Raw genomic sequence first — 27,164 nt, forward strand, 5'->3', positions numbered from 1 at the left:
GTATGGATGTGAGAGTTGGACTGTGAAGAAAGCTGAGCGCCGAAGAATTGATGCTTTTGAACTGTGGTGTTGGAGAAGACTCCTGAGAGTCCCTTGGATTGCAAGGAGATCCAACCAGTCCATCCTGAAGGAGATCAGCCCTGGGATTTCTTTGGAAGGGATGATGCTAAAGCTGAAGCTCCAGTACTTTGGCCACCTCATGCGAAGAGTTGGCTCATTGGAAAAGACTCTGATGCTGGGAGGGATTGGGGGCAGGAGGAAAAGGGGATGACAGAGGATGAGATGGCTGAATGGCATCACCGACTCCATGGATGTGAGTTTGAGTGACCTCCGGGAGATGGTGATGGACAGGGAGGCCTGGCATGCTGCAATTCATGGGGTCGCAGAGTCAGACACGATTGAGAGACTGAACGGAGCTGAGCTGAAAGAAAGCCTATTGTACAAGAGGAACTTAATAATTGTTGAATAAATCATTTTCAGTTTTTACTACTGTTAATTTACCCTTCTTTATTCCTAACCTCAACCCATTTTTTTTTTCCTCTGAGTGACCTCAGAATTATTTTAAGTGTTCTCGCTATCCTTTTCCTCAACAGGAGGTATTTATTACACCTCTTGTTTCCCCTGACAAGGGCATGTTTACCTTTTTCTTTCTTTCCACTTGAAAGTCATCTTCATTTTCTGCTTCCTCTCCAGAAGTCCACTTCTGGTTTCTCAGATTCCACAGCAGTCATTTCTGTGGCTGTTACTGTGTGTGTGTGTGTGTGTGTGTGTGTGTGTGGTTTGGTTTTGGTTTTGGTTTCTGGCCTTTGTGGCTAGTATAGCAATGCCAGTCTCCCTTTTATGGTGCAGGATTCTTGGATGGTTTGCATAAATACTCCCTTTGCTCCACAATATTTGTAAAATTCAGTTGAGAGTGGGGGAGGGAGTATGTGCACACACAGGAGCACTTATCTCTTGGAGATAACATACTGAAGTATTTCTAGATAAGATTATTTAAGGTTTGGAATTTGCTCTAAAATAATACAGAAAAAAAGAAGGGAGAGGAAGAAGCGGTAGTCGGGGCAGAGGAGGTTGCTCACTATTAAAGATCAAACAAAATTGGCTGCGTGGTTGAAGCTCTGCAATGGGTACCCGAGGGTTCAATATATTATTTACTCAACTTTTTTATATGCTTGAAAATTTCTATAATAAAAAGCTCAAAATATTAAAGATCTGCATGGGATTCACTAATCTCCACAGTTAACATATTTCTTTTCCTTTTTTTTTTTTTCGCTATACATGACTTTATCACCATTACATCCCTCATCACTCATTGAGCCATTTCTAGACTTTCCACATTGGTTTGTTGGCTCGCCAATTTCCCTTTGGCCTAAGAGCTTCTAGTGGGCAAGGGCTAGTATCTTAATCCCCTTGATTGTGCCCGGCATAGATCCTGTTGAACTGGGATGAAATGAGCTAAATTATCCATCAGTAAACCCTGGGCCTGTACTGGCTGATGTCCCCTCCCCCACTGGGTTGGCTTTTACTGGGCCTTAGACTGTATCAGCCCTGGGATTTCTTTGGAAGGAATAATGCTAAAGCTGAAGCTCCAGTACTTTGGCCACCTCATGCGAAGAGTTGACTCATTGGAAAAGACTTTGATGCTGGGAGGGATTGGGGGCAGGAGGAGAAGGGGACGACAGAGGATGAGATGGCTGGATGGCATCACTGACTGGATGGATGTGAATCTGAGTGAACTCCGGGAGTTGGTGATGGACAGGGAGGCCTGGCGTGCTGCGATTCATGGGGTTTGCAAAGAGTCGGACACGACTGAGCGACTGAACTGAACTGAGACTGTATCTTAGGGGCTTCTGGCCACATAGGGCCACAGCCCATCGGTGCAGGGCTTTGTTCCTCAGGAGGGAGAGGGAACAGTCCCTGCGGCTTTCTATCACCACAACTTTCTCTTACCAGCCTAGTTCCTCTTCAAGATATTTTCAGTCATTCCAAGACATTCTCTAAGATCATTCTGGTTTCCTTTCAGGTTTGGAGTTCACATCAAACCTCTTACTTCCTGTGATTCTGTGATTCAAGTGATGGCCACTGCGGGCCTCGGTTAGTGTGGGGTCCTCACTGCCTGCTGTCTCTTCGAGCAGCCTCTCTTCCCCTGCAATTCACCTTCTGTTTCGGGACAGAGAGATGGCGCCCTCTTCCACTTGCGCTTCCTTTGGGTGGTTGGCCTCCAGATCGCGCTCAGGAAAGGCAAATGTGCGGTGCTGCCTTCTTGCTTCCCACGTATCTTATCGTCCTCCCCAGGTTCCTCCCTGCTGTCATCTGGCTCAAATCTTCAGCTTTTTCTGGAATTTCCTATCTGAGGTTCAGTTTATACCAGCCCTCATAGTTCTCTCCAATTACTATAGTTCTGGTAGCTTCTTGAACAGTCATCCTGGTACCTACCGCCTTGCTCTCAATAATCTTTAAACGGCTTGTTATAAATCCAAGTATCCATTTTTAATCCACTGCGTGGATTAAACTGAGGAGTCAGATGTTCTTATGCCCATATGATCAGGGTCAGAAAAGTTGTGTGGCTTGCTTGAGGCTTACAACCAAGGAAGGTTCAGAAGTAGAACCCCAGTCTCCTAATTGAAGTCCACCATTACACCAAGCACTCACCATCTGGTTTATACCTTGCTACTGTCCCTGGGGAAGTGGTGGCTGACTTTGAATATCTGTGCCTTTTTTTGAATTGCAACACTCATCTTTCTGACCATACTCCCAGAGGACCAGGTACTGAGCTAAGCCAATGTGGAGTGGTTATTACTGTTGTGTTGATTCATGCTGGTGCTGACTGGAAGCTTGATATTGCCTGAAACAGATCTCCTAATTCTGAAGAAGAACCAAACAATACAGGGGAGCCAGTGGGTGTATCATCATGACTTCTGGGCCTTCTCCAGGTGCCGTTGGATTTCCAGAAATCAGAGACAGACTTAGCATTAAGTCATACTGCAAGTGTTGTCAACCTGTAAAGTGATGGAATGAAGTACTGACTCCTTCCCTGGGTAAAGGGAAGTGCTTACTGCTGGATAGCAGTATTAATTAGAGGTACAGAATGGTGCACTATGAGTGGCAGCTAACCTCTGTGGGGGGAGAAGTGGTTGCCCCCTACTGCCACCTAAGGATGTCTTTGGCTATGCATTTGTGAGTATATGAAGTGTGTGTTGGAGGGCAAGAGAGCGAGAGTAGGTTTAACTGCAGCAACACTTTCCCTCTCAGCTTCACCTCCAGTGAAAACCAACTTCTATATCCCAACCACAGTGCCCTGAGCATCAGGAGCCCCCAGTTCCAGAGCATGAACTTTGTGGAGGCCCTGAGCAAACCTACCACTAAAAGTAGAATTCTATGAATACCTTCTAAACTTGATTGCTTTGTAGAAGAGAACACGTCTGAAATAAATCTAATATTTTCATTTTCTCTCAACAAAACGTCAAGACAAACTATACATTTATGTGGGAAATTAGAAAAGACATTTCACCTCAAGTGAAAACTTGAGCATCTTAAGACAAACGTATCAAAAAGAATCACTGCTCAGGTTTGCACAGAATGTTGGCCTTGCAAAGCTCAGTGCACAGGTCTCTAACCTTTGCCCTCAAGGAGAACTTGCTGTGGGTGGCACCACTCAGGGTCAGCATCACAAGAAAAGAGCTTATCCACAGAGGTAGAGTGGAATAGTCCAGCATTCTATCTTCTCCACTTATTCAACAAAATTAATTACACACGTAGTAAACATCAATAGGATGCTAACTAGGTCCAAGGGACGCATTGGATTTGCAAATTTGAATGTTTTATTATCTGAAGTCAAAAAAGAAGATATAAAAGCTGTTTTATTTACCAAGCAAGTACACTAGGCCTATGAAAAGTGTGGTCCTTTTTGCTAAGCTCTCAGACATTCGAGGCAGTTGGCGAGACGGCTGTGTTTTCCGTCCCAGCTTAACATTTTCGAGGCTGCTGAATAATGTAGATCCTTTTCAGTGGAGTGACCTTCTCCAGAGCAGGTCTGGGTTTTTGATGTGCCATGTGTGCTACTGCTGGAAATTTATGGCTGAGCTAGAGGTGAGAAGGAAAGAAAAAAAAAATAAGCATATTGGATCTTTGGGGTCATAAAGTATTAAAGTAGGAGAAAGCAAAACAGCTGGTCAGAGGAATTTCACAGTTTTGTTTACTTCTTTGATATAACCTCTTTTCCAATCCACCTCTAGCTCTGTACCCATGAGTATATGTGTTAACCTGGGTTTTCCCTCACTAGTACGTTTTTAATTTTTTCAACTATAAAATATTTTATATGTAATATATAAATAATATACATATGTGCATCTATATATATGTTTTGAAGTGATATTCTTAAAGATAGAAATGGTTAACTGTATCTTCATCCGTTCTCCAATATTAACAATTATCCTGGTGCCACTACGCATATACGAAACACAATATGCTAAGGAGGCCATGGGCACATTGGAGAGGGCCTGGGGTGGGGAGAAGGAACCCCTCAGATGTCAAAAGATCAGAAATAAAGAGCCTCTGAAGGAAGTTAGGAAAACTTAGGGTTATTATTTTTTAGATTGAAGCATGTGAAATTTCTATTTTTGTAGGTAAAAAATGGCCAAATACTGGCTGTTTTGTATGGTTCAACCTAACCATCATTGTAAAGAGAAAGCTGAGTGACTTATTAGCTCGCTGGTCATCCCTCCAGAAGACATTTGTGAGGAAATGAGCCTAAACTAAGATAGACTGAGACTTCGACAATAAGAGGAAGTACATATGGGACAAAGAGACCTTATGGAATTTACATCAAGGGCAGCATGAGATCATAAAGGATGCCCAATGCTGGGACAATTTCAAGCACAGTTTTCCTAAGAGGAGAATTTAGACTCAGTGGCCTGTTGGGCCCATTCTACTTGGTTTTCCAGCCCACTGACTCAATATAAAGGAACCTAAGGACACCTTCCTCAGCCAGCAAGGAAGGGATATCTCAGCTGACGAGGAATTTAATTTATTTCTACTGAACTTAGATGCCCTTGCCTTGACACTCAAGTCAAATAAAAGGGGAGATAAACTGTTCATGACCCCAAACATCACACTGTTTATAGCTTGTTTGGGCTCTTCTAAACCAGGGAAACATAAGTGCCTTACATGTCTTCTTTAATGTCCCTGGGCACACAGCATTCCCTTTCATGTGAAATTTGACTCCAGAAAGCTCTTTCTTCTTGGTCTTAAAAAATTAAACACACTGGAAGAATATACACTGAAGTGTTAACACTGTTTATCTCTGAGGGATAGAATTATGGGCAATTCCTAGTCTTTTTATTTACTTTGCCTTTGTTTTGCTCAAAGTGTTTTTTACAATGAGAAGCTACAAGTTATATAATAATTAAACCCAAGGATGGTCTATGCTGACATTCTAGTAGAAAGAAAGAAACATAACTGAGGTATTGGTTATAAATATTGCATTAGAATTTAAAAAAGAGCTGGTAACTTTGGAGGGTCAGATTAATTAACATTGGGCCCCATGACATATATTTTATAGTGTGGTAATAGCAGAATGTCTTGTTTTGTTTTTAAGGTTAGAACCAAAAGGAAACTTAAGAAGTCACTGACTTCAGTAGTTTTCTTTCAGATTAGGTGTCTTTAGTGTCAACTAAAACAGATGGATTATTTCAGGTTAGCTCTAAATCACGTTCAAGAGATTATAGGTAAGAAGATGTAGGACTTAAAGTCAAATATAAGGTAAAGGAGGGTGAAAAAAGAAGTGAACAAGTAGTTCTGATATAACAGAAGTCTAGGCAATTAGCCAAGGTGAGATGGAGCAAGATGACAAGTTGAGACAGAAGAGAGAAAGCCACAGTGTGGATTATTGTTCTTAAAGTGTCAAGACGGATGATGGGTGGAGGTGTAAAAGGAAAGGGGAGAGGAGAACAGTGTGTAATGACACACCTATTGCTTAATTTGGCACTAACTCATTATTTGATTTCCAGGGTTATCTCCACAGTTCAGGGGCTACATTTCTTTTGTAATTTAAAAAATTGTGATAAAATACATATAACATACAATTTACCATTTCATCCATTTTAAGTACAGCATTAAGTACACTTACACTGTTGCATAACTGTAACTGAGCATGACCCTATGGGGCCTTCCCATGATAGGCCTTCCCCCATATCCTCTGCTTTAGCTCCTCTCTGAAGCACCTAGATAATAGTATTCGATACATATTTCCTGAGGTATTTTACATATGTGAAAACCCCTCCACCAAATGGAAGACTTGGTGTTAACTACTTGATGACCGTGAGTACATAGCCCCAGGCCTCCTGGAGTTTAAGGACTGATAATGTTAGCCCTGTGACATCACCTTGCTACCTCACCATCAGCTGGCCGGAGAACTGTGCAGAGCTGATCAGTACCTGGAGACTCCACCCCCAAACCTGGCTTTTAAGAATGCTTTGCCGAAACCCTTGGGCAGCTCGGGGCTTTTTAGGGCCTGAGTCACTTGTTTCCTTGCATGGCCCTGCAATAAACCTTTCTCTGCTCTAAACTCTCATGTTTCAGAGTGTTCGGACTCACTGTGAGTCGGGTACACAAACTTGTGCTAACATGGACATCACTACCATCCATTTCCAGAACTTATCCACCATACCAAGCTGAAATTTTGTACCCATTAAAGAATAATTCCTCATTATCTCCTCCTTCAGCCTCTGGTCACCATCATTCTACCTTCTATCTCTGTGAATTTGACTACCCCAAGTATCTCATGTACGGGGAATCAGGCAATATCCCTGGGGTGGGAAGATCCCCTGGAAGAAGGCATGGCAACTCACTCCAGTACTCTTGCCTGGAGAATCCCACAGACAGAGGAGCCTGGTGGGCTACAGTCCATGGGGTCTCAAAGAGCCGAATACGACTGAAGTGACTTAGCATGCAATACTTGTTCTTTTGTGTCTGGTTTATTTCATTTAGTGTAATGTCTTCAAAGTTCATCCATGTTGTAGTATGTGTCAGAATTTCTTTCCTTTTAAAGGTTGAATAATATTCCAATGTATGTCTATAGACCACATTTTGTTTATACATTTATAGGTTGATGGACACTTGGGTGGCTTCCACCTTTTGGCTATTGTGAATAACGTTGCTATGAACACTGTTGCACAAATTTCTCTTCAAATCTCTACTTCTAGTTCTTTCGGGTATATATTGAGAAGTGAAATTATTAGATCACATGGTAATTCTATATTTAATTTTTTGAGATACTATCATATTGTTTTCCATAGTGCCTCTACCATTTTATATTCCCACTGGTTAGGGGTTATCTTTTAACTAAGGCATTTAACTGAGGTTCTAAGAACTCTGCTCAATGGCTTCTCCAAAGAGGAATGACACAGGTCAGAATGAATGGGAGACTGCCCCTGGGGGTTGTTAGCCATCTGTGAACTGGCCTGGTAAATTTTAGAGGGGAAAAAAATCAACAGGACTGCGAATATAGTGGAAATAATTCTGCCAGGGATAATAACCTTAGAGGAACCACTCATGATTATTAAATTACAAATGTACAAGTTTGGGAGGGTCAGAGCTTTATAACAATGCATGAAAATACAAGAGAACTGAGTTCTTTTTCTCAAATACTTCACCCCCTCCATCAGGGGTACTCTAAAGTAGAAAGACTTGCAGGTTGTGGGTAGAGAGCCCATAAAGGGTTTACCTTCAGAACTGATGAAATGGTAAGTAATCAACCCTTAAATGCACTAATTCTTTGTTGTAGATTTTATATCAATGGAGATAGGAACATTTTTGTATTCAAGTCTTAACCAATAATAAGTAGGAATAGCTTTACAACCTACAAACCGCTGAGTTTTAGTCTGGCATCTTAACTTTGGGGTTGTTTTGGATTTTTCATCATTAGTCTTTGTAAAATGATAGGATTTGTAGAATGAAAGGTATTTGTCTGACTCATTAAGATAAAAGAAACTAGGGTAACTCCATAAGAGAAAGAATTCAAGGCCAGTATGTATGTAAGGATTCTGCCTGGCTGCAACTCCATCCCATAAGGGGCAAAACGTTGGACTTGAAAAGTAGATCAATAGAAACTTCCACATTGAGAATGTATCTTCCTCTCGGGTAGTTGTGACCTCAGAACCTGTATTTTTCACTTCAGAGAAAAAGTCAAAGAAGTGTATTAAAAAGTCTTTATGATTAGAGCTGTGAAAGAAACTCCGGAAGCAAGAAACTCAGTGGCAGGTTTTGTTTTAGAGCCTGAAGTCAGGTGGTATTAGCAGACTGGCAGCTCTTCCATTCATCTTTCCAGGGTGTTAATGTCCAACTTGAATGTTGGCACTTAGATTTCTATACCCCATTACGCAAAGTGCTTGAAACAAAACATTCAGTCGATGAAATTCAAGGATTCTCCTACAGTGATGTTAATCCACAGAACAAGAGAAACCTTTTTAGATTTGCAGATGCCTTTGATGGCTTCCTCTTCCCCAGGATCCCATTTCATATACGTCTCACTGTGAGCCTGGTGACGCAGCTGACAGCTTGAAAAGTGGCCCCAATTTAACCAGGCTTCAACATTCCACTCACATCCACACTATAACCCAACCCCATTACTAATGGCTTAACTGGATACTTTTCTGTTGGGAGAAGCTTCACAACTATTGCCAAACTTACTTCTGTGACTATCCAGAGAGTTAACATATTTGGCAGTACTTTTATTTCTTATTCTTTGCCTTAAAATAATCAAGTAAATGAGCAATCATAAATCTCAGAGGAGCTATGTGGCTTCTAAAAGGTCAAAAACCTCTAGGGAGTAGGTGGAACTTCGTCTAAGACCAGATCTCAAATTTTTAGCTTGGAGAGCTTATATAATCTGTCATCTGCAAAAATAAACATGTTGCATGGCCCATCACTGGGCAACATGAATTCTTTCATTATTTATGGCTGAAACAGGTAGGAAGGACTGGCAAGAGAGGAAGGGAGAGTAGGAGGAAGGTAGTTGGTCATGAGGTCTGTATGGGGATGAGGGGGTGAAAGAGTGGGAGAGAATATTTTAGGTTGCTTTCCACTTTGTTGTTGTTTAGTCACTAAGGCGTATCTGACTCTTGAGACCCCATGGACTGTTGCCTTCCAGGGTCCTCTGACCATGGGATTTTCCAGGCAAGAATACTGGAGTGGATTGCCCCTTCCTTCTCCAGGGGATCTGCCCGACCCAGGGATTGAACCCACGTCTCCTGCATTGGCAGATGGGTTCTTCACCACTGAGCCACCAGGGAAGCCCTAGTTTCCAGTTAGATTTGCACAATTCCAACCTTTGGGGAATTGTTTTCCATTCTCCCACATCTTAAATCTAGGTTGGTTTTAAAAGGGTATACAGACATGAATAGTATATGGATAGAAATTTCCTGCCATGGTTGAATTGTTGATGAGATCCTATGAGTAGGGCTGTAACTCTCACTGTTTTGGGCTCTTAAGTTCTTAAGCTGGCATGAGAATTGACATGGGTTCTAGTAACTAGATATAATTCTAGCCGAGGGCATGAACGAATGCTAATAAATGCAGAGTCTATGACCCTCATTACTGCTACAATATTTCTTCCGGCCAATTATATATGGCTAGATCTTCATGACAATATGTATTGTTGGGGGAGTCATCATAATGCAGATGAAAGTTTGTTAGCAAAAATCTACATCTCTGTATTTTATGTCTTTTTTGGTTTAGACTGTTTATTAATAATACAATTTTTACATTAAAAATTTAACAGAATAATTTATCTACAGTAAAATATATGCCCTCTTCAGTGTTTAGTTCTATGGATTTTCTCAAGTGCATACAGTCTGTGACCACCACCACCATCAAGGTATAGAACCCTTCTATCCCTCTTCAAAATTCCCTCCTGTCACTTCGTGGTCAACTCCTTCTTCTACTCTCTGGCAACCACTGATCGCCGCAGATCTATTTTTTAAAAGGCATTGTTCTTTCCACCTCAGGTTGACCTTTATTATGAAATCCTATTACACTTCAGGTTGAATTATAGATTTATGGAAAATTTTTCTTAGCTGTAAGGGAACACATGAATCCCACCAACCTCCATATTCAATACAGTGACTTAGGGTCATCTTGGGACTCTCTTACTGGTCTCTTATCCTTTGCCTGGATTCCAGGTGATGCTCTATAGGACATCTCCCCTGGGGAATAGAAGCTAACCTGTCCCGAGAGCTAAGTGTGTCTGGCACTGCGCTGAGTCCTCTGCACACATTATATAACCTCATTTTATTTTCACATTTCTGTGAGGTGGATACTGTGAATCACATTCCTATTTACAGATAAGGAAATAGAAGCCTAAAGACACACAGCTACCAAGTGACAGAGCCAGCATAGGACCCAGGTACCTGATATCTGATGCCAGAAACTGTTGTAATCAGTAACATACACCGTCCCACACAGTACACATTGAGCTAAGTGTTAAAGGGTTTTTAAAACATAGATATAGTTACCGTTAAAAATATTTGTAACAGCACACCATCTGTGTTTTCTTATGATTTCAAAATATAACTTATTGCTGTTGTTATTTGATTATTTTATCTTTGAAATACAGAGGTGCTATTTTTAACTGGCAGGGAAAGAGTCCTTTATGCCACAGACGTATACACATGTGTCTATTAAAAACAGTGACGATTCCAGCATCATACCTAAAGTACAGCATAATTGACCTTTACTGATCACTCTCTTTAAACACTTTATTTTGGGTTAACATATTTTAGAGGAATGTATCTATTCCACTCAGTTCCACTTACTGTGGACATCTCTTGCCCCTGAGGATGAGGTGTTTGGAGAGCAGGAGCCAGAGAATGCAAGAGGCAGATCACCGTCCATCCCTGCCCTTCTTCTAAAGTCAGGAAGGCAAAGAGTCATTTATGACCTGCCCTCTGATCTACCTGATGGGAGAACCACCCCCCCCCCACCCCCGCCCCATGTGAGAAGGCTCTGTAGCTATGGTCTGTCGTCAAGATCTTATCTGGTACTACTACCTGCCTCATGGGCTTCAGACACAACTTTCCATTTCACTGTCATAAAATGGATGCTACTCATCAGAGCAGAGAGTGCAGACAGGTTTCTCTGTGTCAGGCACTATTCTAAGAGATTCCTGTGTGTGAATCTCATTGGTTCCACACAACAACCATCTCTTCCTAATCCTCATCTTACAAATGACAAATCAGAGGTGCAAGATCAATAACTTGCTCAAGGCTTTAAAGACAGTAAGATGAGAAGCCAGTACCAAAGAGAGGTCCCAGAAGTTTAGCCACACAATTGCCATTCTAATCTATTAATATTTCAGACCCCTGATGTTGGCAAACAGCAAGTCTTCCTTCTACAAAGGATACCCAGTCCTGTACCTTCAATAGATGTTGGGGTAACAGAAATAGTGGTTCTTCAATGCCTGAATTCAGTGCATCCGCCCTCTCCTTAGGAGTAGAATAAGGATCCTCACTCGGATCACTTACCACATTTAAAAGCAAACTCTTGAACCCAAAATTAAACCGTCTATTCAGGAATAACTTTCTGAGTTTCCTGAGCTACTTAGAGAGAATTCAAGATACAGAAATAAAAATAGTAATGGTCGACCACCTTTATAAATAGACTTTATTAGATAAAGCCAGCCAGTGCCCAGCCTTCCTCCAGTCTTAAATTGGGCAACCCTCCACCCATCCTGGCCTCAAATCAAACATTTCCGTATGGGAAAGCAGCAGTGGGGAGGAAGGTCAAGAAGGGCTGAATTCCCAGCACACAGTTTGCCTTATTTAGAGCAACATGCCAAGGTCTTCAGGAAACAAGTGGATGGCAACATAAAGTTCTGCCAGTTTGGCATCATGATTCTTGTTTAATTTCCTATCTTATTTTTGAAATGATTTCTTAAATAGATGCTAGGAATTTGGGAGCATCAGGTTTTCCCATCAAAACGACTCTGTGTTCCTTGAACTGAAAGCAGATTCTTTCACAGGGACATCAAACCTCTGAGTTGGAAAAAAATTCCAGTCATCAGCTCATTCACCCATGTAGCATGATCAGCTAGGTGAAAACTGGCTGGGAGTATCACGTGATCTGCCTCACCCATGGCTCACCTTCTCCAGCGTGTCATTCAGGGCATCCATCATCTGTATTTTGGCAACATTTGCAATGGCACTGTGAAGATGAAAAGAAACCTCATATAGAAACAGCAACTTTCCCACTAAAGGCGCTAAATGATCTGTACAGACGGTTTTCTACTTGGTCTTTAAGCTTTCATGCTGCTTGGCTACTTCTGGAAGATTAAAAAAAAACCCCACAAAACCCTGCTCTGTGTGACCATGAACTACAAGCTTTGCAGGCCAAGTTATTATAATTTTAATACTTATTAATATTAAAAATTTTTCTTTGAAGTAGAGTATACATGGAGAAAAGTGCACATATCAACATATAGGTTGGCGAATATTTACAGACTTGTAGCACTAGTCAAACTAGCTGCCCCTAAGGATAATCACTACCCTGCCTTACCGCCCCATATATTAGTTTTGACTTTGTACATTGTAAAATGCACCACATAGCGGGTACTCTTCTGTGTCTGACTTCTTTTCTCAGGCCAAGTTATTTTGTAACAGAGTTTCAATGAGAGAGGAGCTTCCAGTGTAATTTCCTGAAGGAACTCTGCTCTTGGCCTATTTTGTGTATGTGTGTGTTGGTTGGTAGAAGTTATTAGGAAAGGAAAACAAATTTGATGATGCTTAGGAGTTTATTTTCTATGATATATTTTTCAAAAGCTGTTTTCCTATAATGTATAAGGAGAGATATTTGTCCATGAAGGGGAAGCAATCATATCCATGCAAACATGAAGCGGTTATGAAGAACAGAGGTGACTTCATGGGGAAGCTGGGGAAGCTCCAAGGGGGCCCTAACCATTTCATATTTATAATTTTATAATGTTTTTCCTTAAAATGGCCTCCCAATTCTATAAGCTTCAGGTCCCACATACCTATATCTACCCCAGTAAATAGCTCAAGCCTCCCAATTCTGTAAGCTTCGGGTCCCACATACCTATATCTATCCCCAGTAAATAGCTCAAGCCTCCCAATTCTATAAGCTTCGGGTCCCACATACCTATATCCACCCCAGTAAATAGCTCAAGAAAGCTACTTCTAGCTTTTTAGGTTCTGCAGTAGTCCAATTCTCATCTTTTAATGACTATTAGAGAACAATTCGGAGAAGGAAATGGCAATCCACTCCAGTATTCTTGCCTGGAGAATCCCATGGACAGAGGAGCTGGGTGGGCTACAGTCCACGGGGTCGCCAAGAGTCGGACGCAACTGAACGACTTCACTTTCATTTTCATGCATTGGAGAAGGAAATGGCAGTCCACTCCAGTGTTCTTTCCTGGAGCATCTCGGGGACGGGGGAGCCTGGTGGGCTGCCGTCTATGGGGTCGCCCAGAGTCGGACACGACTGAAGCAACTTAGCAGCAGTAGCAGCAGCAGACAACAATTGCAGTTTTAAAGAGGGTTCCACTCACCACTTTTATAACTCTCTAGGCAACTCCTTCTCATAATGTTCACTTGATGTTCGGATTAACAGTAAGTCCCATTTGGTGAGGTACAGAGGAATGAATGACTGGTCCACCGGCTGCCAACTAGAAGGCCATTTTCAAGTTATGACTCTTTAGTTCCTGAGTCCCTGGCCTAGGCATGATAATGAGTGTCACAATAAACGGAGCTTATGCTTGAGTCCGATTTTAACAGGATAGGCTTTCAAAGTTAGCCAGCTGACAATTCAATGACAGTCTGATGTCATTTAGAGAGTACTTTCTCTATTCTAGGAACTGTCCTAGATGCTGGGTCAGGAGATAAATAATATGTGACTCTCACTCTTGAGGACTTAGAGGTTTGCTTTCACTATGTGGTGATTATTTTCTGATTCAGAAGAAACAAACACTCAATGCCAAATGGGAAAATTTTTTAAAATTGAGCTATCACCGACATAAAGATTACACTAGTTTCAGGTGTACAACATAATTATTTGATATTGTATATACTGCAAAATGATCACAATAAGTCTAGTTAATATTTCTCACCATATATAGTTAAATATTTTTTCTTATAATGAGAAGTTTTAAGGTTTATCCTCTTAGCAACTTAGCAAATATGCAATACAGCATCATTAACTATCCTGTCTAATTCAATGGAACATTGAGCCATGCCACATAGGGCCACCCAAGATGGAGGGGTCATGGTGGGAGATGGTGAAGGACAGGGAAGTCTGGTGTGCTGCAGTCCACGGGGTCACGAAGAGTCGGACACGACTGAACAACAGCAAAATCATTAGCCACAGTCACTACGCTGTACATTGCATCCGCGTGGCTTATTTGTCTTATAACTGGAAGTTCGTGCCTGATGATCCCCTTCGCCCATTTTCTACCCGTCACCAACCCGCCCCCGCCCCCCCCACCCACTCCCCCCAGCTTTTGCAACTACTGATCTGCTCTCTATATCTAAGAGCTTGAGATTTTTGTTGCTGTTGTCCCGGGTTTTTTTTCTTCTTACATTTCTCATACAAGATAGATCACATGTTAATTGTCTTTCTCTGTTTGACTTATGTCTTTTAGTATAATGCCTTCCAGGTCCGTCCATATTGTTACAAGTGGCAGGATTTCCTTCTTTCATATGGCTGAAAAATATTCCTCTGTGTGAGTGTATGGGTGTGCGTGTGCACATATGTGTATGTATGTAGGTATCACATCTTAAAAAATCCATTCATCCATTAATGGACACTTGGGTTTCTTCCATATCTTGGCTACTATAATAATGCTGCAATAAATGTGGGAGTGTGCATATCTTTTCAAGTTAGTGTTTCCATTTTCCTCAGGTAAATATTCAGAAGTAGAATAGCTGGGTCATACGGCAGTTCTAGTTTTAATTTTGGAGGAAACTCCATACTGCTTTCCGTAGTGGTTATATTAGAAACTAAGAATGCACAAATGTTCCCTTTTCTCCATATCCTTGCCAAAGTTTGTTATTTTTTGACTTTATGGTAATAGCCATTCTGACAGATATAAGGTGATATTTCATTGTAGTTTTGATTTGCGTCTTCTCCCTGATAATTAATAATGTTGAGCATCTCTTCATGTACCTGTTCTGATTCTTCTTTGGGAGAATGTCTGCTTAAATCTTCTGTCCATTTTAAAACTGGCGTGTTTGCTTTTTGGCTACTGAATTGTATGAAGTCTTTATGTATGAGATAGAGTATTTCATTTTAAGGTAGAAAAACCCTAAAAAAAAAATTCTTTCCAGAAATCGAGAAGAAAATTTTTAAGTGATCTAAAAAGTAATTTTATATGGAAAAAAAAATCTGAGACATTCCATAGCCTATTTCCTTCCACATGTTCTTTCTGAGACTGTTACCATTTTAATTGTTAAGGACATATCTAAGCATCTTCGAATTCACTCCTTTTGAATTACTCGTGAACTCACCTATGGAAATTATCCTGAAATTAGTAGTCTCTGAAATGGCGCTATTTGGAGGAGCTAATTTCACATGCTTCTTTTTGAAGGCACTATTTTCCTTACCAAAGGCATAGAGGGGCTGGGTCATTTGTACAAGAGATCCAGCCCATGGCTCTCTGCTTAGCTCTGAGAAAACTGCAGTGTGTCAAGGTTATCCGGGAAGGAATTCAGGGAGAAAACAACCTCAGTATCCAAATGCCTTTCGGCTGGGCCAAATATAGTGGCCATTATTTTCTAAATAATGGAGTGAGGAATTTGAAACAAACAAACAAGAAAGCATTCATTTTTAATTCAGGAGATTTGCTTCAGCAGAAAGTGCATTACAAAAACAAGGCCAGCTTAGAGACAGTAGTACTTTAAAGGCTAAGGTGAAAATATAGATGTTGAGTCCAGCTTTGATGCATTCAGGACTGTGCTTTTTAATAGCAGGCAGTTAGGCTGTCTGCAGAGAGGAGGAGGTTGGGCAGAGAGAGTCTCCAGAGGGCAGTTACCTCCCCCCACCCGTTTCCCCTCCCATCTTGACCCCCATCACCTACTCTACTCCACCCCACCCCACCCCACCCCACCCCTCCCCACCCCACCCCACCCCACCCGCTGCCTCTACCTCTGGTTAGCAAGTGCCTGGGGAGCCTTGGTTTGCCCTGAGATACAGCAACGCCTCTGACTTCTGGCAGCAGAGTTGTCTAAAACTCGGGATGAAGAAGGAAAAGAAATGAAGCAGTCTCCTACCTTGTTCTCTCTAACCCTGTTTTCTTGGTGTGTCTCTCCAAGATGCCAATTTCCTGTTTTTTGGGAATTCGCTTTCCTCCAGCTTTTACTATAAACAAAGAAGCATCAGCACAAGAATCATGGTTAGGGCAGCAAGAGAAAATTAGTTTTATTATTCAAGGTATGAATTGACATTTGAAGAATTTCAGAACTTTTTGAAGAGTTGAACTTTTATCTAAAACAACATAATAAAAAAAGTACCTTGAGCTAATGTTACAGATAAAAAAAATATTCAAACAAAGTGGGAAGGAGAGAAGGGTTAAGGTTTTTGCTTGTTTGTGTTCAGAGAGGGGGAACTAAGGCTAAAAAAAAGCAGTGGTGTTTATACCTTCGATTTGGGAGGAGATAACAATGCACTCCCTTAGGCATTTCACTGAAAACATTTTTTCTTATTATCAAACCAATTACATTCTTCATGATAGCAACTGACAATTACAGTGTGACCCTCCTGTTTTCCCACAAGATTAAAGTGCAAGGCTTGCAAATTTTTAAATCCAACCAAAGCTTTCAAAAGCTAGATTGGAGAATGAGCCAAAAGTCAGGGCAGCGGTGATAACAGGCACTTAATTCAAAAGAGATGCTTCTGATCCCACCAGATATCCACCTTGCATCCCAGACCTCAAACCTCCTTGTTCCAGGAGCTCAGATGTTCTAATGAGTAATTAAAATGCATTAATAATCCTGCTGCTTAAGAGATCAATTAGTGTTAATTAGGCTGCAGATGACCTAACAGCAATTCAAGTGTTTAACAATGTCAGATGAAATCAACTTGAAAAGGAACAACCCATTTCACATTGCAAGTCAAAGCAAATACTTTTTTCTGTTCCCAGGAAATTTGCACATTTGAAACCTGACAAGCTCAAATGATAAAAAGCTAAATGGACATTGATTTGTTTGAGCCTGTTAATTCTTTTTATGGAAATGTTAGATTGGCAATTTTCTAAAACTGGCTTCAATAAAGCGAAAAATAGGAAAACTCTTTTCCTTTCTCTTTCTCAATGCCCTCGTGAATTGACTTCATTTTTCTTTTAAAATTATTAATTTTTTGACTATGTAATATACATTCATGAAGCACACAATTCAAAAAACATGGGAAGGTCTCTTCTACGATTATTTTTAGGTCTCCAGTTCACTTCCCTAAATACTGCTAATGTTAACAAGTTTCCTAGGTATTCATCCGTAGACATTCTATACACATACCTATGTATTTTTTTAATGGCAGCATACATTGTTCTATATCTTGTTTATTTATATTTTTCATTCAGTCTTGCACTTTGGAGTAAGTTCCCTATCTGTGTGTGAAAAGAGATATATATGTATCACATACATATGTAAAAAAGAGAATGTATATGTAAAAAGAGAATGTCTTTTTTTTTTAACATCTGGTTTAAAATTTCATTCTATGGACATTCTATGTGTACTTAACCAGTTTTCAAATGCTGGACATTTTAGATGTCTCTAATCTGTTACTATCAAAAACAATGCTGTAATGAATATCCTTTTCCTGTACATAATTTTGCACAAGTGCAAGTATATCTGTGGGATAAATTCCTAGAAGTGATCTTGTTAATTCTTAAGAGTATGTGCATTTGTAATTTTGTTCAATCTCGTCAAATTATCCTTCACAGAAGATGCACTAGTTTACAATCTCACTAGTTACAATGACAGTGATTGTTTCCCTATACCTCAGGCAACAGTGTGAACTAGAAAATATTTGGTTTCATCAACCAATAAGAAAAAGAAAGGTAATTTGCATTTCTTATATTTTATTAAAAGTTGAGCTTATTTTATTTCAGAAGGCAGTTGTATTTTTTTTTTTAAAGACTGTTTAAATTTTTGGCCTATTTGTCCTGTTGGGCTTCTGTTCCATTCATCTCTGTTTATATGCTGTTACAACTTTATTTGAATGACTGTCGCTTTATATTTTAATTGATAGTCTTTCTTTGCTATATTTACTTTGCAGAATTTTATTAGCTATTCTTATTTATTTTTCCATATGAACTTTTGAATCAGTTTGTCAATTCCCACCAAAAATATCCTGCTGGTAGTCTTTTAATGGTCTTGCTTTCGACTTATAGATTTAAAAAAATCTCATTTATTTATATTTGGCTGTGCTGGGGCTTCCTTGCTGTGTGGGCTTTTCTCTAGCTGCGGCAAGAGGGGGCTACTCTTTGGGTGTATGGGCAGGCCTCTCGTTGAGGAGCACTTGCTCCAGAGCAGAGGCGCAATCGTTGTGCGTGGTGTGTGGGAGCTTCCTGGATCAGGGATCAGACTCTTGTCTCCTGCATTGACAGGCGGCTTCTCTACCACTGAACCACTGGGAAGCCCCTAGATTATTTTTAAAGGGAAAATTCATATCTTCGTATCCTGGCTTCTCTCTTTTCAAGAACATGGTATGCTTTTCCATTTTACCCACTCCAGTACTCTTGCCTGGAGAGTCCCATGGAGGGAGGAGCCTGGTGGGCTACAGTCCACGGGGTCACAAAGAGTCAGACATGACTGAACGACTTCACTTTCACTTTTATTTTCTTGGGTCCCTCGGTAACTTGTTCACATAAATCTTACACATTTATTATTAGGTTTATTCCCTAAGCATTTTCTTGTTGTTGTTGTTGTTGCAATTGTAAAGAGGGTCTATTCTTCCATTATAGCTCTCATGGACTGTGGTTCTTATATTAAAATCATTGATTTTATATCCATAGCTTATTGAAATCTCTTACTGTTTATAGTATTTTTGTTGATTCGCTTTTATTTTCCTGGTTAAAAATTATACAATCTGCAAACAATAGAATATTACTTCCTCTAGAATAATATTAAATAGTGCTCATGAAGGACATTTTTGTCATCCTAATTTTTTAAGGGATTGCTTTTAGTGTTTTCCCATTAAGTATAATGTGTAGTTAGTTGGATATACACACAAACACATATCTGTAACATATATACCTATTCAAATACATTTATTTTATTGTATTAAGGAAATATCCTTCTATTACTGTTTCATTGGCTTAAAAAATTACAAACGCATGTTGAATTTGACTAGATGTCCTTTTATAATTCATGTATATGATCATATGGTTTTTCTCTTTAATGTGGTTAATTATGTTAACAGATAAAAATTTTATAAGTATATATTAATGAATATTTTACTATCAAACCGTTCTTGTGTTCATGGAATAAACTCTCCTTGGTCATTTTGAATAGCCAAGTTTTTTTTATTGATAGTAAAAGTATATCACTATACTTTTATAATACTAGATATAGTCCAGGGGAAAAAAAAGTCCTGTGTTTACGCACACATCTGTGTGTGTGTTAGTCACTCAGTTATGTCCGACTCTTTGCAACCCGATGGACTGTGAAGCCCATCAGGCTCCTCTTTCCATGGCAAGAACACTGGAGTGGGTTGTCATTCCCTCCTCCAGGGGCATTTTCCCAAACCAGGGATTGAATCTGGGTATCCTGCATTGAGGTGGATTCTGTACCATCTGAGCCACCAGCCTCTGCTTTAAATTCACACACACATACACACGCAGCATACAAAATAATCAGCAACAGAAATGGAAATGATGTGGAAACATCTTTTGAATAGCCATGGGAAATAGATGAAATAAACCGAGGGGTGCCCTTTTCTGGAGACTGCTTGAAGAGAGTATGCCTCTGTTTGAAGGGTGTTGCTCACAGCACTGCTCTCTCTTCTACCAAGAAGAATCAAATCACAATAGCCCCAAACCTAGAGCTTGGGTCTTCAGTACCCTTCAGTAGTATCTGTCATTCTTCTAATGACAAATGTCTTTTAAACATGGAGCGTTGTAATTACTTTCCTATTAGTATTCCTTTTGTTTTCTCTGTTATGGTTTTCACATGTTTTCTTACACTGATTATTACTGCCAACTACAGAAGCACACCTGTTATAGCTAAAATGAGCACCAGTTTAAAGTGAGAAGAACTTTGGCATGTAGAGGTCTGTGCTGCTCATTTGAAAGAATGTGGACAGTCTAGACAATGTCCAGAGGAGAGTGACCAGAGAGGAGAAGAAGCCGTGTCACAGGGGAAATACCACTTCTGAGGAAGCCGAGGCACAAGGGAAACTTATGGTGTCATTTTCAAGGATCTTAGAGGCTGTCTTATGGAGGAGGCCTGGTTTCCTGGTGAGGAAATGTTATTAGGGTCAGAGAGCTCTACCCTGCCTGAGCTCTGTGACCTCGGGCAAGATACTTAAACTCCTCTGTGGCACAGTTTTTGGATTCTAAAAGGAATAATACTGATTGTGTGAGTTGCCCTAGAAAATAGAGGCAACAGAAGCACCTGGATACATGGGAGGCACTTAATAATTAGTAGTTATTATTATTTACATTTGTTTTTCCAGAGGAGACAATGAAAACCAAATAGCAAAAGTTCCTGAAAGGCAGAGCCTGGCTGCATATAACTGTTTTATTCAAAGTGAAATAGACTGCATAGCACAATAGTATGTTCCCTGGCCCCACAGTGTGCTAAAAAGAAGTGTATCTGCCATGAATATTTTAGAAGGATTTTGGGAAATTCAGTAGCAGTTAACTAGATGGTTTTTACTGTAACGTCTTTAATGTGATTCTAACTATTCCCATCTACCTACAAAAGAAAATCTATCATGTTCCCTCCCTTTCGAAAGAATACAGTGCACTTAGAAAAGCAAAAGCAAAAGAAAAAAGTAAGGAGAATGCAAACATGGGAGTTCTTCATTCTTCAGAAAAATAAAACAGTGACATTTGAGGGGAAATTAAAAATCCTCTCATGACAGACCCTAGAGTTTGTCACACAGAGTGAAGTAAGTCAGAAAGAGAAAAATAAATATCGTGTATTAATGCATATATAAGGAATCAAGAAAAATGGTACAGATGAACCTCTCTGTAGAGCAAGAATAGAGATGCAAACGTAAAGAACAGGTGTTTGGACATGGCGGGGGGAAAGGGGATGAATTGGGAAATTGATGTTGACATGTGTACACTGTCATGTGTAAAACAGATGGGGGAACCTGCTGTATAGTGCAGGGAGCTCAGCTTGGTGCTGTGATGACCTGGAGGGGTGCGGGTGGGCTGGGGTGGGCTGGGGTGGGCTGGGGCAGGGAGGGAGATCCAAGAGGGAGGGGACATATGTATACACATGGCTGATTCACTTCGTTGTACAGCAGCAACTAACACAATTTGCAAAGCAGCTATACCCAATTTTGAAAAAATTCTCACAGGATTCTTACTTTCATCCAGGAGTCTTCGAATCTATCCAGGGCTGTGGGCTCTGAGTGATTTAGGAAGCATAAGTCAACCACACGTTGGATTTTCAGAGTATAGTTCTTGTACCAAACTTGTTCTGATAAGTAATCTCACTTGGTCAGCAATATACAGTAGAAAGGAGCAGAGGAGAATCCCTCCACACTGTAGATGGATACACTGAGATACAGAGTAAGGCTCTCACTACACTGGGGTGATTGAATCAGATGGAACCTTGTGGGAGGGTCATCTTCAAAATTTTGCAGGGAATACTGTTGACACTTACCTCCTGGATCTCCCTGGATCTAGACAAGCCTTTTTTTTTTTTTTTTTTAAAGCTGTTATTGCTTTTTATTTTCGTTCGTTTTCTTTTTGGTTGAGCTGTGCGGCTTGCTGGAGAAGGCAATAGCAACCCACTCCAGTACTCTTGCCTGGAAAATCCCATGGAGAGAGGAGCCTGGTAGGCTGCAGTTCATGGTATAGCTAAGAGTTGGACATGACTGAGTGACTTCACTTTCACTTTTTACTTTCATACATTGGAGAAGGAAATGGCAACCCACTCCAGGGTTCTTGCCTGGAGAATCCCAGGGATGGAGGAGCCTGGTGGGCTGCCGTCCATGGGGTCGCACAGAGTCGGACACGACTGAGGCGACTTAGCAGCAGCAGCAGCAGCAGTGTGGCTTGCTGGAACTTAGTTCCCCAACCAGGAATTGAACCCACAACCTCAGCAGTGAAAGCTCAGAGTTCTAACCACTGGACAACCAGGGAATTCCCTAAACAAGGCATTAAAAAAAAAACATTTGCAACCAACATTTGCAATCAGATTCTTGCCAGTTTTGTTTAAACTAGTTGGCCTAACTCACGGGACCTCAAAGTCTCACTGTAACTAAATTAGGTCAATTAAATTTGTAATTGTTTATGTAATTCCATGTTTGGGACTATATTGCCTTTTGAACATTTGTAGAACAACCAACTAGAATTGGGCAAAATACAAAATGAACTGATTCAACATTTTAACAGGACTTTGAATACAAATATATTCAAATACAAGACTGCAGGACTTTTAATAAGCAAAATGAACTAGAGATTTTTAAAGAATGTAAGAGAGAGCTGATTTTTTTGAATAGTTTCATTAGAAAACCTACATTGATGTGGAGAAAACAAAGTTTTTATTTCCTATCTATGACTAAGTGTTATACTTTTGTGGTCACCTTTGTAGTTTATGGATTTTGTAGTTTTCAAAAGTGGACCCTTGAGTTTAGAATGCTATACAATAATTTTCCAATTAAGATTTTCCAGGCATTTTGCATCTTGTCTGGTAGAGGGTAGTTAAGCTAAGGAAAGACAAACCTCCAGGAAAAATTGAGCTTCTTTCCTTCAATAATCAGTGGAGAATGTGTGTGAAAAAGATGACCACCATGAAGGTTTGGGCAAACTCTGCCTTGTGACTTAGAACTTTCATTTGAACATTTTAATTTAAAAGTCAGATATTTGCAAAACACTTTCTTTGCTTTCACAGTTGAGTTTTTGGTAAATTCTAAACTATCCATCAAAAGACCTGCATCAGGAATAGCTTGTGAAGCAAGGAGAGAGGGCTTGGCATGGGTCCACTTGACTGTCCATCTCTGCACCCCTGCTCTCCAGCTGTGTGGTGCTGAGCATATCCCTTGACTTTGCTAACTTTCAGTTTGCTCCTCTGTGAAACAGGGATGTGGGAACATCATTGGTCTGCAGGGTTGATTTCGTGTCTAGAAGGCTCTGTGTAGTGCCAGGCACACAGGGTTAAGTGAAAAGCAGCTGTTCTTGTCATCAAACCCCTGCCCTGTGACGTGTGGAGTAGTGGTCTCTCAAATTCTCTGTCAAACCTCACAGATCAACTCCCAGAAGCTGGCATGGACAGACTGGAATTGATAGAATTAAGCCTCTAGTGTTTGCTTTAGAAAAAAAAATCATACTGGCCCGTCTGCAGCCATGATTTCTTCCCCATTCTCTGCATTAGTTTAACCCTAGGGGAAGCACGGGGCTTCCCTGGGAGCTCAGATGGTAAAGAATCTGTGTGCAATGCAGCAGACGGGGGTTCGGTCCCTGGCTTGGGAAGATTTCCTGGAGGAGGAAATGGCAAACTATTCCAATATTCCTGCCTGGGAAATCCCCTGTACAGAGGTGCCTGGAGAATCCCATGGATAGAGGAGCCTGGTGGGCTACAGTCCATGGAGTCATAAGAGTCAGACATGACTTAGTGAGTAAACACTCACGCATGCAGGGGATACATTCCCTAAACTTCCCTCTCTCTTCAATGAGTTAGTGAACGATTCTCTCTGGCGTTTCAGCAGTGGCCCCTTTGATGGCTCTGATTCGTCTGCCTTACGCCAAATAAAAAAGTGTGAGGGATACAGAAAACTCATGAACTGCTGCTTTTTCTTGTTCAATATGTATGCCCTTAGCTTCCTTAGATTACTTCCTACTTGCTCAGTTTCGGCTATTCATGTAATGGCGTTCTTATAAAACTGAGAGTGAGGCAAATCAAAACAGCAGAAAACCAAATGCTAACTTCCTAGAGCCCAGGCCACCTTATGTTTAATGTAGTCTTGTTTCACAACATAAATAAGCAGGGCTCACAGAGGTGCCGTATATTATATAACATACATGAAAGAAAAAAACCACTACACGCTTGCCACGTAGGTGGGAAAGAGTTGCAGCTGGCTGACTTTTGAGTGGTTTCATTTTTAACTGTGATGGGGCAGGCACATGGTTCTTCCCATTGCAATTTCCTTCTGTTCTGATGATTGCAGTAGTCTCTAATGCCTCCCTCAAACATCAGGAGGTCTTGCCATGGAAGAAAATAATTTCTTGTGGCAGCCATGTGTTTTCCCAGGCCTGTACTTTACAGGGATTAACATTCATGTCTGGGTACCTTACACAGGTTATCTCTTTAAACAGTCATAAAAAACTTACAATATCAATGTTATTTATTACTGCTTACATGGACAGAGGAATCTTGTGGGCAACAGTCCATGGGGGTCACAAAGAGTCAGACACGACTGAGCATGCATGCATACCCCCTCCTGTTTTAGAGATAAGAAAACTGAGGCTTAGCCATGTGGAAGGGAAGCAGGGTTTAAATCTAGGACTGACTGGTTTCAAAGGCCATGTCAGACCTTTCCACCTTATCATGTCTGCATCCTACTTTCTGGGTCCTGTCTATTGCTTATAAAACTCAGGTAAAATTTAATGGAATTCTGGCAATGAATTATTTTTGTTCTATAAATAAAATTTTGTGTGGTAGCAATCTGGTTCAGAGTTAAACTATGTAATAGACAAGCTGAAGGATGAGGTTTTCGTGTTCCCTTGTTCTCAGCGGGGAGGCAAAAGTCTGCCTTCATCTCCATTCTAATTATCCCAAACCTCTTATCTGAAGTGTCACAGTTCATAATAATTAATTGTCATGCCAGAGGCATTGTGACATGCTTGATGGCATCATGGTGTGCTATGTACACAGGGTAATTAGCAATCATTAGCAGTGGGGACAAAAAGTTCCTGGTGGCTTCATTCACATTTCTATTTGCTTGAGTTTATCTCTGTGTTCTTTGTGTACAAATGTCATTTAGCAAATCAGGCATTAGCTGAACTGTTTTAGGAAGGATTGGGATGGAAGTTGCAGAAAGAGAATGATGTCTTCTTTTGTCCTTAGGTAGAAACTTCCAAGTTAGTCCTTCCAGGTAGGACTTCCTGGTGGCTCAGATGGTAAAGCGTATGCCTACAATGAGGGAGACCCGGGTTCAGTCCCTGGGCCAGGAAGATCTCCTGGAGAAGGAAATGGCAACCCACTCCAGTATTCTTGCCTGGAAAATCCCATGGACGGAGGAGCCTGGTAGGCTATAGTTGCAAAGAGTCACACACGACTGAGCAACTTCACTTTCACTTTCAAAAACTTCTAATAATTGACATCAATAGTTCTTGATCATTAGTTGGCATCATTAACTTTAAATGTAGAAAATGTTAATTATTCCTAAATCCAATGACAAATATAAAAAGTTAGGAGTCTGCCACAAGAGACCATGACAGGGTGCCAAGATGGGTAAACTCAGAATTAGCGTAAAAATTCTGACTCTTTTTTGGCTGGGCTGCCCACCAGAAAGCCACTGAGCCTTGTGTCAGCTTTTGATGCTTTGTGAAGGTTATACCTGCCACTGTCCTCTGCAGCAAGGATGGCTGAAATCACCTTGGCTTAGAAGAGCCAAGGAATGATACCAACAAATAAATTTTGTTATTTGGAGAAAGGCAAGAACAAAGCAGTTGAGCTTGTGAGATCATTCTCAAGGAAAAGGAAACGAGATAGGCAGTAGAAAGAACATCAAACTGGCTAAAAATAGGCCTGAGTGCCTCAGCCAGTCTATATGAACATATGGTTAAGTACAATAAAAATAATTTCCATATTCCAGAGAATTGATATAAATAGCATACTTAAGAAAAAAAAAGAACCGTGGATCCTTTGTAGAATACTTCAAAAGCTACCTTTTCTAGTCGGCCCCTGCCAGGCCCGTATCACCTTTTTTAAAAGTGCTCCTCAGCTGGGTGACAGACAAAAGACATGACTGATAACACTGCCCAACCCCACACCTGAGGAGGGCGAGAGAAACTGCATTGCTGTCTTCTGTGCAGAAGCTGGTTTGCCTGGGCACCAAGTCAGACAATGTATAGGCATCTTGGGGAGACTGAGTCTAGAAGCTGGAACCTCTAGGGAGGAAGGTTTCCATGAGCAGGAAATCACCTCCTGGGTGTGGACGGGTCACTGCAAAGCTACAGCCAGAGAGGGAAGGTCCAAGCTCTCCACCTGCTCCTTTCCACCAGTGCCCAATCCCTCGTGCTCTCATAGAACGTTAGGCTTTAATTCAACCAAACCAGGGCCTGTTAAGTCCCCAGATGGTTTTTATACATAAGCCTAAAAGCATCAAAGACAGAAAAGGAAATCAGTTTGCAGGAAGTTAAACTAACACGAGAGACAGAGAGCCTTGGCTCTGTTTGGGTATCTCTTTTGAAGGCACTGATGGAAGCGGGGCCGTGGCAGCAGCAGTGGGGCCTTGCTATCTGCAGGGCAGAGGGCGGGTGGGCAGCCTACCTGCAGGAGGATGCCCCCCTTTCAGTGGGGAGAGCTGGACTTGCACTTCATTTGCCATAGTGCGTGCCAAGGCCAGTGGCAGTGCTGGTGCTCTGGAGGCTGAGTGCCAGCTGCTGCAGCTGCCCCACTGCACCCTGGCTTTATATGGGCTGGGGGCGGGGCCCCTTAAGGGCTTTGCTGAGCAGCAACAGGGCTTGGCACCTAGCTTTTCTGGGAACCTACATCTTTTTGACCAGTTCTCTCTTAGAAGAATGCTTTCTTCTTATTTCCTTCATCTGAGAGGTGAAGGGTATTCTTACTTTCTTTCACAGAAGGAAGGGGAAAGGATCAAGCTCAGGGGAATTCTTTTTCTCTCCAACTATACTATTTATCCACCAAGTATATGCGATGCACTTACAATGTGACAGGCTCTCTGTCGGGTACTGGCATGACAAAGAGGGCAAGATGAGATCTTCAAGACATCAGCTGTCTTTCTTCAGAGGCAATTACGAA

General features: G+C 41.0%; 1 protein-coding gene across 1 annotated transcript; it reads right to left on the reverse strand.

Moving 5' to 3' along the window:
* Nucleotides 1-3,966: 3,966 nt before the first annotated feature.
* Nucleotides 3,967-26,730, reverse strand: DAPL1 (death associated protein like 1). Its single transcript, XM_052636245.1, has 4 exons — nt 26,673-26,730; nt 16,275-16,362; nt 12,138-12,198; nt 3,967-4,083 (listed from the first exon to the last, which is right to left on the reverse strand). The coding sequence occupies exons 1-4, from the start codon at nt 26,728-26,730 to the stop codon at nt 3,967-3,969; spliced, it is 324 nt and encodes a 107-aa protein (XP_052492205.1).
* Between the last annotated feature and the right edge of the window lie 434 nt (nt 26,731-27,164).

The sequence above is a fragment of the Budorcas taxicolor genome, chromosome 2 (genome assembly GCF_023091745.1).
Source record: "Budorcas taxicolor isolate Tak-1 chromosome 2, Takin1.1, whole genome shotgun sequence".
NCBI classification, from domain to species: Eukaryota; Metazoa; Chordata; class Mammalia; order Artiodactyla; family Bovidae; genus Budorcas; species Budorcas taxicolor.